This window comes from Sapajus apella, unplaced genomic scaffold (genome assembly GCF_009761245.1).
Source record: "Sapajus apella isolate SASKATOON/1434 unplaced genomic scaffold, GSC_monkey_1.0 scaffold115, whole genome shotgun sequence".
NCBI classification, from domain to species: Eukaryota; Metazoa; Chordata; class Mammalia; order Primates; family Cebidae; genus Sapajus; species Sapajus apella.
In genome coordinates this window covers 862,616-877,736 of record NW_022437055.1, presented here as the reverse complement: position 1 = coordinate 877,736, position 15,121 = coordinate 862,616, and the positions used below count along the sequence as shown (strand labels likewise).

Here is a 15,121-nt window from a genome sequence, read left to right as displayed (position 1 = left end):
CGATCTCTTGACCTCGTGATCCACCCGCCTCGGCCTCCCAAAGTGCTGGGATTACAGCCGTGAGCCACCATGCCCGGCCCCAAAATTTTTTTATTAGTAATAAAAATGTTCAGTCAATATCAATAGGATAAGGAAGACTTTCTATTTCCTTCCTTCATTCATTAATTCAACAAATATTTATTGAGCAAACACCTACTATGTGTCAGGTGCTGTTGCACAGATCAAACTGGCTTCTCAAGAATGAAATCCTAAGTGTGAGGAAGAAATTGCACTGTATGTGTGGTCTCACTGCAGAAAACCTAAAATAAATAAACTGGTGCCATAATGAGAAGTCAAGGAATAAATTGGCTTTTCCATGTTAGTAAGACAAGTGAAAAGCCATGTTTCAGTCTTGATGTAAAATTTCCTAAAATTTTGAAGCTCTGGGAAGAAAGGTTTGGGAGGAATTTCGTGGGGAAAAGAAAATGGGGGTGGGGGAATGTAAACAGGCAATACTTAGTACCTTTTACAAAATTAAAATCACTTTGTAGGTATATAAAAAGTTTTAAAAGTTGGTTTATTAATGATGGTAGTATATTACATTTCAAGCATTAGTTTAAATATTAACCAGTTTACTTTTTTAAAAGTCAATTTGCTTTTCTAGCCTGGGCAATATGGTGAAACCTAATATCTACAAAAAATAGAAAATTTAGCCAGGTGTTGGTGGCTCACGCCTGTAGTCCCAGCTACATGGGAGGCTGAGGCTGAAGAATCACTTGATCCCAGGAAGCAGAGGTTTCAGTGACCCGAGATCGTGCCACTGCACTCCAGCTTGGGTGGCAGAGTGAGAACCTGTCTCAAAAAAAAGTCATTTTACTTTTAAATGCTTTTTTTCTTTTTTTTTTTTTTTTTTTTTTGGGCAAATTGAGACAAAAGCTGAACTTTCCCAAATCTACACTTTTAGTATTATCAGTTTGTGAAAAGCAAGCAGAAACAGGATAAATACGAGTATGACATTTAAACAAATTTGTTATAATGTCTTTATTTAGGGTCTTCTGGAGGAATAAACAGAATTTTTTTTTTTTTTTTTTTTTGAGACAAGAGTTTCACTCATGTTACCCAGGCTGGAGTGCAATGGCGCAATCTCGGCTCACCGCAACCTCCGCCTCCTGGGTTCAGGCAATTCTCCTGCCTCAGCCTCCTGAGTAGCTGGGATTACAGGCATGCGCCACCATGCCCAGCTAATGTTTTGTAGTTTTAGTAGAGACGGGGTTTCACCGTGTTGACCAGGATAGTCTCGATCTCTTGACCTCTTGATCCACCCGCCTCGGCCTCCCAAAGTGCTGGGATTACAGGCTTGAGCCACCGCGCCCGGCCCTGGTTCATTGTTTTTATAAGCTTCTGAAAATCAAAAAGCTTGCCCAGATTGAGATAAGCTTCTTCCCTGCTCACGTTTTTATTTTCATGATTTGTCATTTCCAAATCTAAAACATTTTATTTTATTTCATGTGCTAACGAAGAGTTCTAAAACCAGGTAAGAAATAAGAACAGTAAAGAAAAATACATTTCCTTTTCTAAGAGTATAAATCTAAAATCTCTTATCTGTAATTCAGAAATTGAAATTTTAGAATGACCAGAATTTAAGACTATCAAGTTTTCGTAATTCATTTGCCAGTAAAACCTGACCTGAACTGGAGAGAGGCTACTTTATGATATTTTTAAAAATCTCACTTAGCGTGTTTGGTCATAGAAATATTAATATGTTTGACTATGGGTTGCTGCCCTTTACCTTGCTAGGTGTCACTATGTGGTTTATGCCTCATATACTTAAGACCAAAGAATTCAAAGTTCCTTGTATCCCCAGGATTTCAGATGAGAGACCACAGATCCATACTGGACTTGATTTTGCCGTCTGTGCCCTAAAGTTGTGAAAGCAAGAGGGAAAGTTCCTTCTCTAATCTCTGCAAGTCTATGTAGGATGTCACTACCAGTGTCCATTCTGTTTGTCTTCTTTTTTGAGATGTATTTTTGTTCCTGTTGCCCAGGCTGGAGTGCAATGGCACGATCTCAGCTCACCACAATCCTCGCTTCCTGGGTTCAAGCAATCCTCCTGCCTCAGCCTCCCAAATAGCTGGGATTATAGGCATGCACCACCACACCCAGCTAATTTTGTATTTTTAGTAGAGACAGGGTTTCTCCATGTTGGTCAGGCTGGTCTCGAACCCCTGACCTCAGGTGGTTCACCTGCCTCGGCTTCCCAAAGTGCTGGGATTACAGGCGTGAGCTACTGTGCCCAGCCTGTTTGTCTTTTAAAACAGGGACATATAGACAGGACAGGGACATATGTAGCAGCTTCTAGACTAAGCTTGTCCAGCCTGCGGCCCAACACAAATTTATAAACTTTCTTAAAACATTATGAGATTTTTTTTTGTGATTTATTTATTTATTTATTTTAGCTTATCAGCTGTTGTTAGTGTATTTTATGTGTGGCCCAAGACAATTCTTCTTCCAGTGTGGCCCAGGGAAGCCAAAAAATTGGAATCCCCTGCTCTAACAGTTGGTTGTCAACGTGTGGTCCACACCCTAACAGCATCCCCTGGGAACTTGTTAGAAATTCACATTCTTCAGCCCCATCCCAGATCTATTGAATCAGAACCTCTGTGCCTGGGGCCTGGCCAGCTTTGTTTCACAAACCCTTCAGGGCATTCTGATACACTCTGAAGTTTGAGAACCACTGCTCTAGAGCAGAGTCTGCAAACTACAGCCACAGGCCAAAGCCAATCAGTCACCTGCTTTTGTATACGCCAGGAGCCATGAATGGTTTTTACATTTTTTTAATGGCTGAGAAAAATAAAAAACAGACAATTTTGTGACACATGAAAATTATATAAAATTTAAACTTCAGTGTCCATAAAGTTTTATTGGAACATGGCCACATCTAGTCATTTATGTATTGTCTCTGGCTGCTTTTATGCAGCATCAGCGGAACTGAGTAGTTGCAGCAAACACCAAATGGCCCGCAAAGCTGAAAATATTTACCATCTGGTTCTTTGCAGAAAAAATTTGCTGCTGTTGGTTGATAGTTAACAAACTGAAGGAATAATCACAGAGAAGGTACACTGATACCTTCCTTTATCTGAAAATGTCAGCGTCTCCCTAGAAAAAGAAATCTACAAAACTCTTACATTTCTATGTGTGGGTGCTGTTAACGATCATCACATCATTACACAGCTCTGCATAGTTTTACATCAAAATAACCTTTGTTTTATTTTGGAGGAGTAAGAGCCAAGGAGTTGCTGGAAACTTTAAATGTTGTCGTTCTAAAAAATATTTCATAGTCAAAAGTTTTTCAGTTCTTTGGGGGAGAAAAACTCAATTTTTTTTTCTGATTTTCTTCTGAGCTTTAACATTTCTGTATTTCAGGACACATTACCTTCCACACAAGACTGAACTGTGTCTTGCTTAGAGTGCATTGCGTTTTATTTTATGCAAGATTTGGGCCATCTAGATTACTCCTTAAATGGTTGTTATAATGTCCCAGGTAGCCCATAGTTAACTTTATATATCTGCCTATTCAATCGTATCTCTGTGTTTACTTCATTTATGGCAAATACATGAAGGGAGAGGTATTTGATGAATTGTTCATGTTTTTCGTGATCTTTTCTGGAAGCTCAAAATTTCCTCACTGAGCAGCATTAAATTTTACTCTTAAAAACTTCAGCAACTTAAGAGTGGTCATTCAGCTGTCTGTAGTATTTATGTATGCAGTTTTGATGATGTTTTTCTTGATCATTTAACAGTGAGTATCTGGGCAATAAGTCTCGAACAGTGCATTGACGTTTAATCATAAATATGTATTAACTATTTTATTTTTGTATGTGTGTGTCTTAATAAATTATGTTTCTTAGGCAACTTGTTCCAGCGATGGCATGTTCCTCTAGAACTCCAGATGACAAGACAAATGGCTAGCTCTGGTGCATCAGGGGGCAAAATCGATAATTCTGTGTTAGTCCTTATTGTGGGCTTATCAACAATAGGAGCTGGTGCCTATGTAAGTAGAAAAGCAGCGTGCGTAAAGAAGCTGCCAAACAGCTCCCATTAATAGACTCAATACTACTCTGCTTTAAAACTTTTGCAACTAATTCCCCTTTCTCCTTTTGGAAAAATTTTCAAAAAGCTTTCTCTTAAGTGCCTGCTGCCTAGTATCTTATGGGAGCCAATTTGGGAATGACTGAAATTTAATCTCACGTTGATTGATTTCTGCTCTTTTCACTTGTCTTTTTCTTCTTCACTTGGAAGCCACTGTGTTTTCCTAGATTCAAGTAACCCACAAAATTATACCTGTTTTCTTGGATGTCACACACTAACCTGCGAATAAAGTCAAAATCCGTTGCAGCTCCTTAGCACAATATTTGATTTTGACCTAGTTGTCAAACACTTTATTTTTCCTCAGCTTGAGGTTCACATTTAAAAACAACAGCCTTCAATCAAAAATATTAAGTGTTCCTAAAAAGAAAACTATCCCTGAATCTCACCCAAAGACTAAATTACAGAAGCAGGCCTAGTATCACTGATTTTAGAATGGAGTTTGTGTGAGGTGAGAAGTATGGTGTTTAACTGCTACGTAGTATTAGCACAATTATATCTCCTTAAATGAACTCTGATCAGCTTAGCAGGTCACAGAGGAATTATTCTGTGGGTGGTTTTTTTTTTCCTAACTTGGCAGGGTTTACTGTGACTAAGCAGATCACTCCAAAGTTGGATCCTGTAAGGTTGAGGGAACCAACTTAGATAACACCTGGTAACACCCTTGATTGAAGGAAGCTGTTTATTTTACTTATTAAGCCATTACAAGTTTCAGGTTTTTTCCGACATTGGTAAGACAGTGAATTTATCTTTGTTCCTTGGTCGCTAGGTTAAAGAAAGGGAAAATTATTTGAAGCTACCTATATCCTCATACCTGACGTGACTCCCAAATGGACAAGAAAAGTAGATTGCTCTTGCCTATTGTGACGCAAATCAGAGTAAGAAATAGGCAAGAACTGTCTGATAATGTGCTTTGATGAAATACACATTCTGCAATCCTGGAGCAGCATTTTTTTCTTTTTTAGCACAGGGTAACCAAAACTGCCTTTGTATTGAATGTTTCTTCATTAATACTTAGTGCTCTTTCTATTTCCTTTTGTTTCTCTCTTGGCCTTATCTTTACCTACAGTTGTACAGTCTCATCACCTAGGATCCCCTTCTAGATCACTAGCGTCCACAGGTGCTTCTGGGAAAGATGGCAGCAGCCTAGTATACTTCTTAATTGTAGGAGCAACAGTCACTGGGGCAGGAGTTTATTATGTAAGATGCTTACACTAAAATATATTTTGGGGTAGGGTGGGTGAGACCACTAATGAACACTTGATACATTAAAATACAATCAAATATTCACAGCACGTGCTTTTTCTAGGTGTTTATTAAAGGGACATTGTCAGTCACTAGAGAGTCCTCCAATCTTATTCTTCAAACTGCTGAAGTCCTACCAGATATAATTAAAGTCACAAATCCTCATCATCAACTCTTTCTTTGAAACTTTTGCCAATTTTATAATGATTTTGTATGATACCAAATTATATTGTGCTTTAGTGCTGCATACCTAACAAGACAGTCTCAGAGTAAATGTTAAATAAGCAAATAAAGGTAATGTGAATACCATCCATTCTTAATCATTTTAGGTAAAATGTAATTTTTGTTTTGTGGGTAACAATCAACCAAACTTTAACTGTGAAAAGGCATTTTATTGAATGCTTCTGAGGAGATCCAAAAAGCCATAGAAATTGCAGTATTTTCCCCATTCACCTACCCACCCACAGCCTCTATTTCAAAGTAAATTCATTTGGCAGTGTCCCTTTGTAATCTCTAATTTGGTCAAACTAGTGGCTGAAGCGGTACAAGCTAACGCATTCATGTAGATTGCTTTCTTAAATGCCTCTCATTCATAATTCAGATGCTACCCTCTGAGCCTTACTTTTTCCATTTCATATCTCTCAACTTTTACCATCAGTTCTACCCCATTCATTAAAAAATAGATTTAAAGCCTTTGTGTTCAGTATGTTTGTAACAATTAAACCTGATAAACTCCTGGTCTGTGTTGCTGTACCAGAGTTGGATGGCCTCCACAGAGTTGACCATGCAAATTCTCTTGACGCCAAGCTACAAGACAGGGCTGGTGACTGTTGCTTTCTCCTGCCTTAGAAATATCTAAGAAGCACAAGTTCCTCTCAAGTCGTTCAGTTAAATGCCTCATTGTACTCTGTGTTTATCCAACACTGGTAATAATAAAGCTACTATATTATAAAGTGGTTCCAGGTTAAATGATAAGCTTTTGTCTACTTACAATTGTTATTGAACTGTTATGAATAGTTTTGTTTTGGTTTTAAAATCCTTGAAAACTTGATCTGAAATGGCTTAGTTTTTTGTCTGAAATTGATGTTAGTCTCAAGAGAACTGTGAACTTAAAATCAGTGTTCAGATTTGATGAGATATAGCTGTAAGTTGTTGAGTGTGTTTGCATTAGTTTCTTGGGCTGCCACAACAAAACACCACGGACTGAGTGGCTTAAACAACAGAAGTTTATTTTCTCATAGTTCGGAAGGCTGAAAAGGCCAAGATCAAGGTCAGACAGGGTTCAGTTTCTGGTGAGGGCTCTCTTCGTAGCTTTCAGACAGCCACTCTCTTACTGTGTCCTCACATGGTTTTGGGGGGGTGTGGGATGGAGAGGAAGAAGGAGTGAGCAAGGGAACTCTGGTGACTTCCCCTTTATATATGAGCACCAGCCCTTTCAGATTAGGGCCCCACCCTTAACACTTCATTCAACCTTTATCACCTCCCTAAAATATTGTCATTGCCAAATACCATCACATAGTGGGTTAAGGCTTCAATATAGGAATAGGAAGCATTTGGTCCATAACAGTGAACAGCGTTTCTTCATAACTTTTTTCTCTCATTTGAAGAAATGTTCCTAACTTAAGTATATATTACTTTGGCAATTCCTGTATTGGGAGCTCTTTACCTCCCTCCAAAAAGAAGGGAGTAAACTGTTGGCTTTTAAAAAATTTTTACCATGATTGCCAGGCGCGGTGGCTCAAGCCTGTAATCCCAGCACTTTGGGAGGCCGAGGTGGGTGGATCACGAGGCCAAGAGATCGAGACCATCCTGGTCAACAAGGTGAAACCTCGTCTCTACTAAAAATACAAAAATTAGCTGGGCATGATGGTGCATGCCTGTAGTCCCAGCTACTTGGGAGGCTGAGACCGGAGAATTGCTTGAACCCAGGAGGCGGAGGTTGTGGTGAGCCAAGATCGTGCCACTGCACTCCAGCCTGGGTAACATGAGCGAAACTCCGTCTCAAAAAAAAAAAAAAAAAAAAAAATTTTTACCATGATCTGCAGTGAGAAATACGTTTCTCTTACATCCCATTTGATGGCTACAAATACATAAAACTGAAACTAAGCTTCAAAAGCTACTTACTAGGTGTCATATATTTACTCTAGTTTCTCTTCTATTTGTGTTTGTTTCTAATGCTGGTTGCAGCCTACTAAATTGACTTCACAATCTACTAATGGGATCCAAGCAAAGTTCAGAAAACACTGATTTCAACAGTGCTTGCTGCTTGGATTGTAAATATGAACTTCTGATTGGCATTGATGTGAGTTTTTCCTCTTTTTGCTGGTAACTTTCACTAGGACCTGAGGCAGATCCCCAACTCTCAGTCATGTTTTTTTGTTGGTGGGCAAAGCCAAAGTGGGCTTTAGAATATTTTGATGAGATTTAGGCTAGGTGCAGTGGCTCACACCTGTAATTCCAGCACTTTGGGAGGCCAAGGCGGGTGGATCACTAGGTCAGGAGATCAAGACTATCCTGGCTAACATGGTGAAACCCCATCTCTACTAAACATACAAAAAACAATTAGCTGGGCATGGTGGCACATGCCTGTAGTCCCAGCTACTCGGCAGGCTGAGGCAGGACAATCTCTTGAACCCAGGAGGGAGAGGTTGCAGTGAGCCGGAATCATGCCACTGCACTCCAGCCCGGTGACCAAGCGAGACTCAGTCTCAAAAAAATAATAATAATATTTACTGAGATTTTGTATTTGGGCCCTTTGCCATTGTTAACCTATAGGACTGCATTGTCTCACTCAGAAAATGACGTGTTTCCTTTCAAATCCCATTAAGTTGAATAAATACCAGCATATTCATTTGTTTAGAAAAATTGTCTTCACTAATATTTTTCATAAATGTGTTTTTCTTAACCTAACATGTATTTATGTCATTAAGTGGAAATCTGTGCAAATTAGGAATACAGAAATCCTTGGGGGAAAGGTAAAGAAATCAATACATTTACATATACATCGTACAGACTGACCTCCTTCCGCCCTTTCCCCACTAAACCTCTGGGTATTTCTTGGTCTGCTCTTCCCTTCATGTGTGAGCCATTAGCAAGTGTGAGCTGGGCTCAGGCTATTTTGGGATATTCCTGTCAATGAACATGGCCCCTGTTTATTTCTCTTTTCATTCATGTTGACCAGATTAAGCCATCTTTTTAGGTAAAAGTCCCTTTTTTTTTTTTGAGACGGAGTTTTGCTCTTGTTACCCAGGCTGGAGTGCAATGGCGTGATCTCGGCTCACTGTAACCTCCGCCTCCTGGGTTCAGGCAATTCTCCTGCCTCAGCCTCCTGAGTAGCTGGGATTACAGGCATGTGCCACCATGCCCAGCTAATTTTTTGTATTTTTAGTAGAGACGGGGTTTCACCATGTTGACCAGGATGGTCTCGATCTCTTGACCTCGTGATCCACCCGCCTCGGCCTCCCAAAGTGCTGGGATTACAGGTGTGAGCCACCGTGCCCAGCCCAGTCCCTTTTTTTAAAGAGGAGAAGTTTTCCCCTCTAGATTTTTTTGTTGTGTTTTTGTTTTTGAGACGGAGTCTCTCTCTGTCGCCCAGGCTGGAGTACAGTGGTGCGATCTTGGCTCACTGCAGCCTCCACCTCCTGGGTTCAGGTGATTCTCATGTCTCAGCCTCCCTAGTAGCTGGGATTACAAGTGCACCCCACCACACCCAGCTAATTTTTGTATTTTTAGAAGAGACAGGGGTTCACCATGGTGGCCAGGCTGGTCTTGAACTCCTGGCCTCAAGTGATCCACTCAACTTGGCCTCCCAAAGTGCTGGGATTATAGTTGTGAGCCACCAGCATCTGGCCAAAGTCCCATTCTTAAATGTTTTTAAGGTATGAGTAAATACTGGACTTCTGTATAGTATCTGATGCCAAGAGAACTCTTCTTGAAATTAATGTTAATTAAATTCATTTATTTGATAAATTTAATAGTAAATTCAAGGAGTACCTATTGTCTTTTCACATACAGTACTTAACTTTCTACTTCATTTGTCACAATGTTAAGTGCTTCCAGGCTAAACCCAGCTCTCAGGGCCCAGGTTCCTCAATTGCAGCACATTGCCTGATGGGCTGCTCTGGAAGGAAGTCATGGAAGTGTTCTTAGAATATGTTTTATTGTTCCTCTGATTGTCTTTACTTTCTCCTACAATTAATTAATAATCTGAGATTTCATTTGACGTATGTTCACTTAAATTCCTGTTTTGTTGACCCTGTGGGGTACAAAAGAGCAAAAGCGTTGTAGGTTTTTTGCTTTGTTTGTTTTGTTTTGTTTTTTGTTTTTTTGAGACAGATTCTCACTTTGTCGCCCAGGCTGGAGTGCAGTCCCGTGATCTCGGCTCACTGCAACCTCCGCCTCCTGGTTCAAGCGATTCTCCTGTCCCAGCTTCCCGAGTAGTTGGGATTGCAGGTGCGTGCCACCATGCTCAGCTAATTTTTGTATTTTTAGTAGAGACAGGGTTTTACCATGTTGGTTAGGCTGGTCTCGAACTCCTGACCTCATGCTCTGCCCACCTCAGCCTCCCAAAGTGCCGAGATTACATGTGTGAGTCACTGCGCCCAGCCGGGTTTTTTTGTTTTTTTTTTTGAGACAGTCTCACTGTACCACCCAGGCTGGAGTGCAGTGACACGATCTCGGCTCACTGCAACCTCCCAGGTTCAAGCAATTTTCATGCCTCAGCCTCCCAAGTAGCTGGGATTACAGGCATGCACCACCTCGCCCAGCTAATTTTTGTATTTTTAGTAGAGACGGTTTTACCATGTTGGCCAGGCTGGTCTCAAACTCCTTACCTCAGGTGATCTGCCCACCTCAGCCTCCCAAAGTGCTTGGATTACAGGCGTGAGCCACTTTCCCTGGCCAAAAGCATTGTAATGTAAAGTCATTCTTGCCTACCTTTTCTTTGAAAAGTCTCCAATAAACTCTGGTGCTGTGTGTTAAAAAAGAACAACACAGAACTAGTCATGATGCTAAAATTACCCTTCTCCAATTTGAAAGGATAGAAAAGATAGACTGTTTGAAATATAACAGGTGTTTAAACAAGGTGTTTAACCCCCTAGTACATATCTGTGTGTAGTTTTTCTGAATGAGATTTTTTTCTACCTCATAAGTTTAGGAAAAGGTTAGACCATCGAGGGAACCATGGGTAACCTCTAAAAGTAGAATATAGGTGGCCATGTTTCTGACTACTGTGTGAATACTCAGCAAAAGCCGGAATGTTAACCAGGAAAACTTAACATCCCAGCTTCCTACCTGGGACCCTATAGGTTGATTTCACAGCTAGTGTCCAGCATAGTCCAAACCCTCTTTCTGTGCTTCATATAAAGATTAGCCCTTTCTAGCACTTTATTCTTCTAGTATAAAATGTTTTTTTTTCCTTAAACTGTACATTCAGAATTAAATAAGGGGATAATTTCTTACAGAGAGCCTAAAAATCTGAAACTGGAACATTTTCATCTGCTTATGCATATTTTTTCCACACCAAGCATGTGCACGCCCAGTATTTTTTATTTCTTAAGAAAACAACTTTGTCTTAGTTGTTTTGACATAGAGGAACTAACATCAGATAGACAAAAGCTTCTCATTTAATTGAAAGATATTATTACTTACAGCATGAGCTAGTTGCATGGTGAAATAAACTTTCTCCATGTTTGGATCTGCAGGCCTATAAGACTATAAAAGAAGACCAAAAAAGATATGAAGAAAGAATTTCAGGGATGGGGCTGACACCAGAAGACAGACAGAAAAGGTCCGAATTATCTGGTGAGTATTCCCTTAGATCTTGCTATGATTTGAGACTCATAAAGGAAAAGTTATAAACAGTTTGGGTGATGTGATTTATGGATGTCTTGTAGAAGCAATTGTGGCATGAGACTGCAAGCATCTAGAAAGTATAGTATTACCCTAGAACTGGGAGTGATTTAAAGAATTTGGCTGAAATTTGGGTTTGAGAATAAAACAAGTGATGATTATGACTGGTTGATTTTCTGTATATTAATATTAGTCTCTTGGGCAGGTGTAGTGGCTCATGCCTGTTATCCCAGCACTTTGGGAGGCCAAGATGTGCGGGTCACCTGAGGTCAGGAGTTCAAGACCAGCCTGCCCAACATAGTGAAACCCCATCTCTACTAAAAATATAAAAATTAGCTGGGTGTGGTGGCACATGCCTGTAATCCCAGCTACTCTGGAGGCTGAGGCATTAGAATCACTTGAACAGAGGTGGAGTTTGCAGTGAGCCAATATTGCACTGCTCCATACCAGCTTAGATGACAGGGCAAGTCTCTGTCTCAAAAAATTTAAAAATAAAATAAAATAAAATAAAATTAGTCTCTTAAAAGGCAAGCTTAGCAAGGAAAACTATTGGAAAAGAGATGAGATGAAAGCCTTTTTTTTTTTTTTTTTTTTTTTTTTTTTTATGGATTTTCGCTCTTTTTGCCTAGGCTGGAGCACAATGGCTCAATCTAGTCTCACTACAACCTCTGCCTCCTGGGTTCAAGCGATTCTCTTGCCTCAGCCTCTAGAGTAGCTAGGATTTCAGGCACGTACTGTCATGCCCAGCTAATTTTCTATGGTTGGTAGAGATGGGGTTTCACCATGTTGGCCAGTCTGGTCTCAAACTCCTGACCTCAGGTGATCCATCAGCCCGTCTCGGCCTCCCAAAGTGCTGGGATTACAGGTGTGAGCCACCACGCCCAGCCAAAAGCCATTTTTTAAATGAGGAAATTCTTCTGGTCTGTTTAGTTCCCCTTTTGAATCTTTAGAGTTTCGAGTTGCTAAAGGTATATTTACTTTCCTAAAGCACATATCCTCGCCATCACTTCCATTTCACATGATACACTTCAATTTTCAGAGAGGAACGTTTTAATCCTTTCATAAGCCCCACAACCCTGGGTGGGCAGTTTGTTCTGCTTTCTTCAATAGCACCTCCTTTGAACATTGTATAATAATCCCCAGTTGACCTCCTGGATTTTCTCCCTTTGTTGCTAACAAAAGGTGAAACTGAGCTTGATATTTTCCTGGTAGTCACTAGGAAATTGATGGGAAGAGAAGAAGCCTACTGATATATACTTTCTAAATATTTTAGAAATAACTAAATATTTAAGCTATGTCCTAGTACCAGTTCAGACCTAATGAATGAATGACATTGGTGAAATCATTCTCCTCTCTATTTTTCACTTATGAAATGAAAGGGATACTTGCTTTTCCTCTCCCATCCGGATGCTGTGAAGATTGTTAAGATTAGTGTAGTTTCTATGTTCTGCCAGCTTTATGTGAAGGATTGAGACAAGTGCAAGGTGATTTTTTTTTAATATTGGCAAAGCATCATCTGAAACTTCAAGAAGATTCATCCTGTCTGGTCTGTTGCTTACAGCTGCAGGAGAGCCAGTTTCTCAAGTCAGGGCACCAAATCATGTTCCTTTCCTGCTAATTGGTGGAGGCACTGCTGCTTTTGCTGCAGCCAGATCCATCCGGGCTCGGGATCCTGGGGCCAGGGTAAGGTGCATGTTTTTTTGCTTGGCACTGAGAGTATGGCCTGCAAGCATTTAGCTAATGTGAACACTTTGACATTAGCCCCTTGAATGACTTGGCTGTGATAAGTATCATGATTTTTATGTCTGAAGGTGCTGATTGTATCTGAAGATCCTGAGCTGCCATACATGCGACCTCCTCTTTCGAAAGAACTGTGGTTTTCAGATGACCCAAATGTCACAAAGACACTGCGATTCAAACAGTGGAATGGAAAAGAGAGAAGGTGTGTTTGCTTATGTAAATAAGCCTGACTAATAACTTCAGCTAAGCACAGAGTAGGTTAGGATTTTGCTGCTGACTGTGTACAGTCAATAGGAGGGATGGCTTGGCTGTCCGCTAGAGTCTTCTATGGTCCACACTTAGTACAGCTTAGAGGTACCAGGCTACAAAGGGCAAGAGTCCTGGATACTGTTACCATATCTACCAACAGTTGATGGTGTCATGTTGGCTTCTGAAATACTAATGCTCCTATTTCTGGATCCTTTATGTTAAACTTCTTTTTTTTTTTTTTTGAGACGGAGTTTCGCTCTTGTTACCCAGGCTGGAGTGCAATGGCGTGATCTCGGCTCACCGCAACCTCCGCCTCCTGGGTTCAGGCAATTCTCCTGCCTCAGCCTCCTGAGTAGCTGGGATTACAGGCATGCGCCACCATGCCCAGCTAATTTTTTGTATTTTTAGTAGAGACGGGGTTTCACCATGTTGACCAGGATGGTCTCGATCTCTTGACCTCGTGATCCACCCGCCTCGGCCTCCCAAAGTGCTGGGATTACAGGCGTGAGCCACCGCGCCCGGCCCTATGTTAAACTTCTTTTGGTGAAGATCAACTTGGCCTGTATTGTCACTTCTTTATACTTGCCTAGACATGTCCTCAAGAGCAGAAGAGAAACTGTTTAATGGCACCCTTTGACAGCTAGCCGGTATTCAGAATTTTAGGAGTATAGTGGGAAGACTGTAAGGAAGAGCCTCTGTTAGAATGTTTGCATGACAGACTTGGAGATACAGGTCCAAAAACTTTTTCCTTTTAAAGGACAACTTAGATCTCTTAATTCTAGTACCATGTTCTTTGGATTCCAATTTTTTTCTCATTAGTGATCTTTTTGATACTGGACCAAATTTTACAAACTTACTCCTCTCTCTCACCCGCACTATCATGTATCATGCTCCATTTTCAAACAGGATGTATACTTTCATGTCACCCAGGCTGGAGTGCAATGCAGTGGTGCGATCTTGGCTCACTGCAACCTTTGCCTCCCAGGTTCAAGTGATTCTCCTGCCTCAGCATCCTGAGTAGCTGGGATTACAAGTGTGCACCGCCATACCCGGCTAATATTTGTATTTTTAGTAGAGACGGGGTTTCACCATGTTGGTCAGGTTAGTCTTGAACTCCTGACCTCATGATCCACCCGCCTTGGCCTCCCAGAGTGTTGGGAGTATAAACATGGGCCACTGCGCCCAGCCACTATATGTGTATATATGCATACACACACACACACACATACATACATACATACATACATACATATACATACATACATACATATTTTTAGAGACAGGGTCTGGCCCTGTTACCCAGGCTAGAGTGCAGTGGCCAAATCATAGCTCACTGCAGCCTCAAACTCCTGGACTCAAGTGATCCTTCCACCTGAGCCTCCGGAGTAGCTAGGACTATAGGTGTGTACTACCACGTTTCTTTCATTAATCAAAAATTTTTTTTTCTAAAGACGAGATCTTGCTCTGTTGTCCAATCTGGTCTCAAACTCCTGGCCTCAAGGGATCCTCCCGCCTTGTGCTCCCAAAGCTCTGGGGTTTACAGACCTGAACCACTATACCCAGCCAATATTAATATGTTAATATATCATATCTGAGGCAGAGTCATCTTAGGAGCTAGAGCACTATTCTGGACAGCCCATTTAGGGGGATGTGTGAATACCAGCTCCTTAGGTACTCCACTGGCTCTTACTTTGAAATAAACCTAAATCTAGAGCAGGATTCTCACCCTAAGCATTATTGACATTTGGAACAGGATAACACTTTGCTAGTAGTGGTAGGGCTGTCCAGTGCATCATAGGATGTTTAGCAGCATCCCTGGCCATTACCCACTGGATATGAGTACCATCCCTACCCAAGTTGTTACAACCCAAATTGTGTCTGGACACTGGCAAACATCCCCTGGGGGCAAAAT

General features: G+C 40.9%; 1 protein-coding gene across 4 annotated transcripts in view; it reads left to right on the top strand.

Moving 5' to 3' along the window:
* The window catches only part of AIFM1 (apoptosis inducing factor mitochondria associated 1), a 37,872-nt gene that overhangs the window by 4,567 nt on the left and 18,184 nt on the right, over positions 1-15,121 (top strand). For 2 of the 4 annotated variants that reach the window (XM_032260183.1, XM_032260182.1), the window contains exons 2-5: positions 3,888-4,030; positions 11,073-11,172; positions 12,782-12,903; positions 13,032-13,162. In XM_032260183.1, coding sequence (XP_032116074.1) covers positions 3,888-4,030; positions 11,073-11,172; positions 12,782-12,903; positions 13,032-13,162 — 496 coding nt within the window. Of the gene's footprint in view, positions 1-3,887; positions 4,031-5,194; positions 5,326-11,072; positions 11,173-12,781; positions 12,904-13,031; positions 13,163-15,121 lie in introns of all 4 variants that reach the window. The other 2 variants (XM_032260184.1, XM_032260185.1) reach the window with 2 other exon arrangements.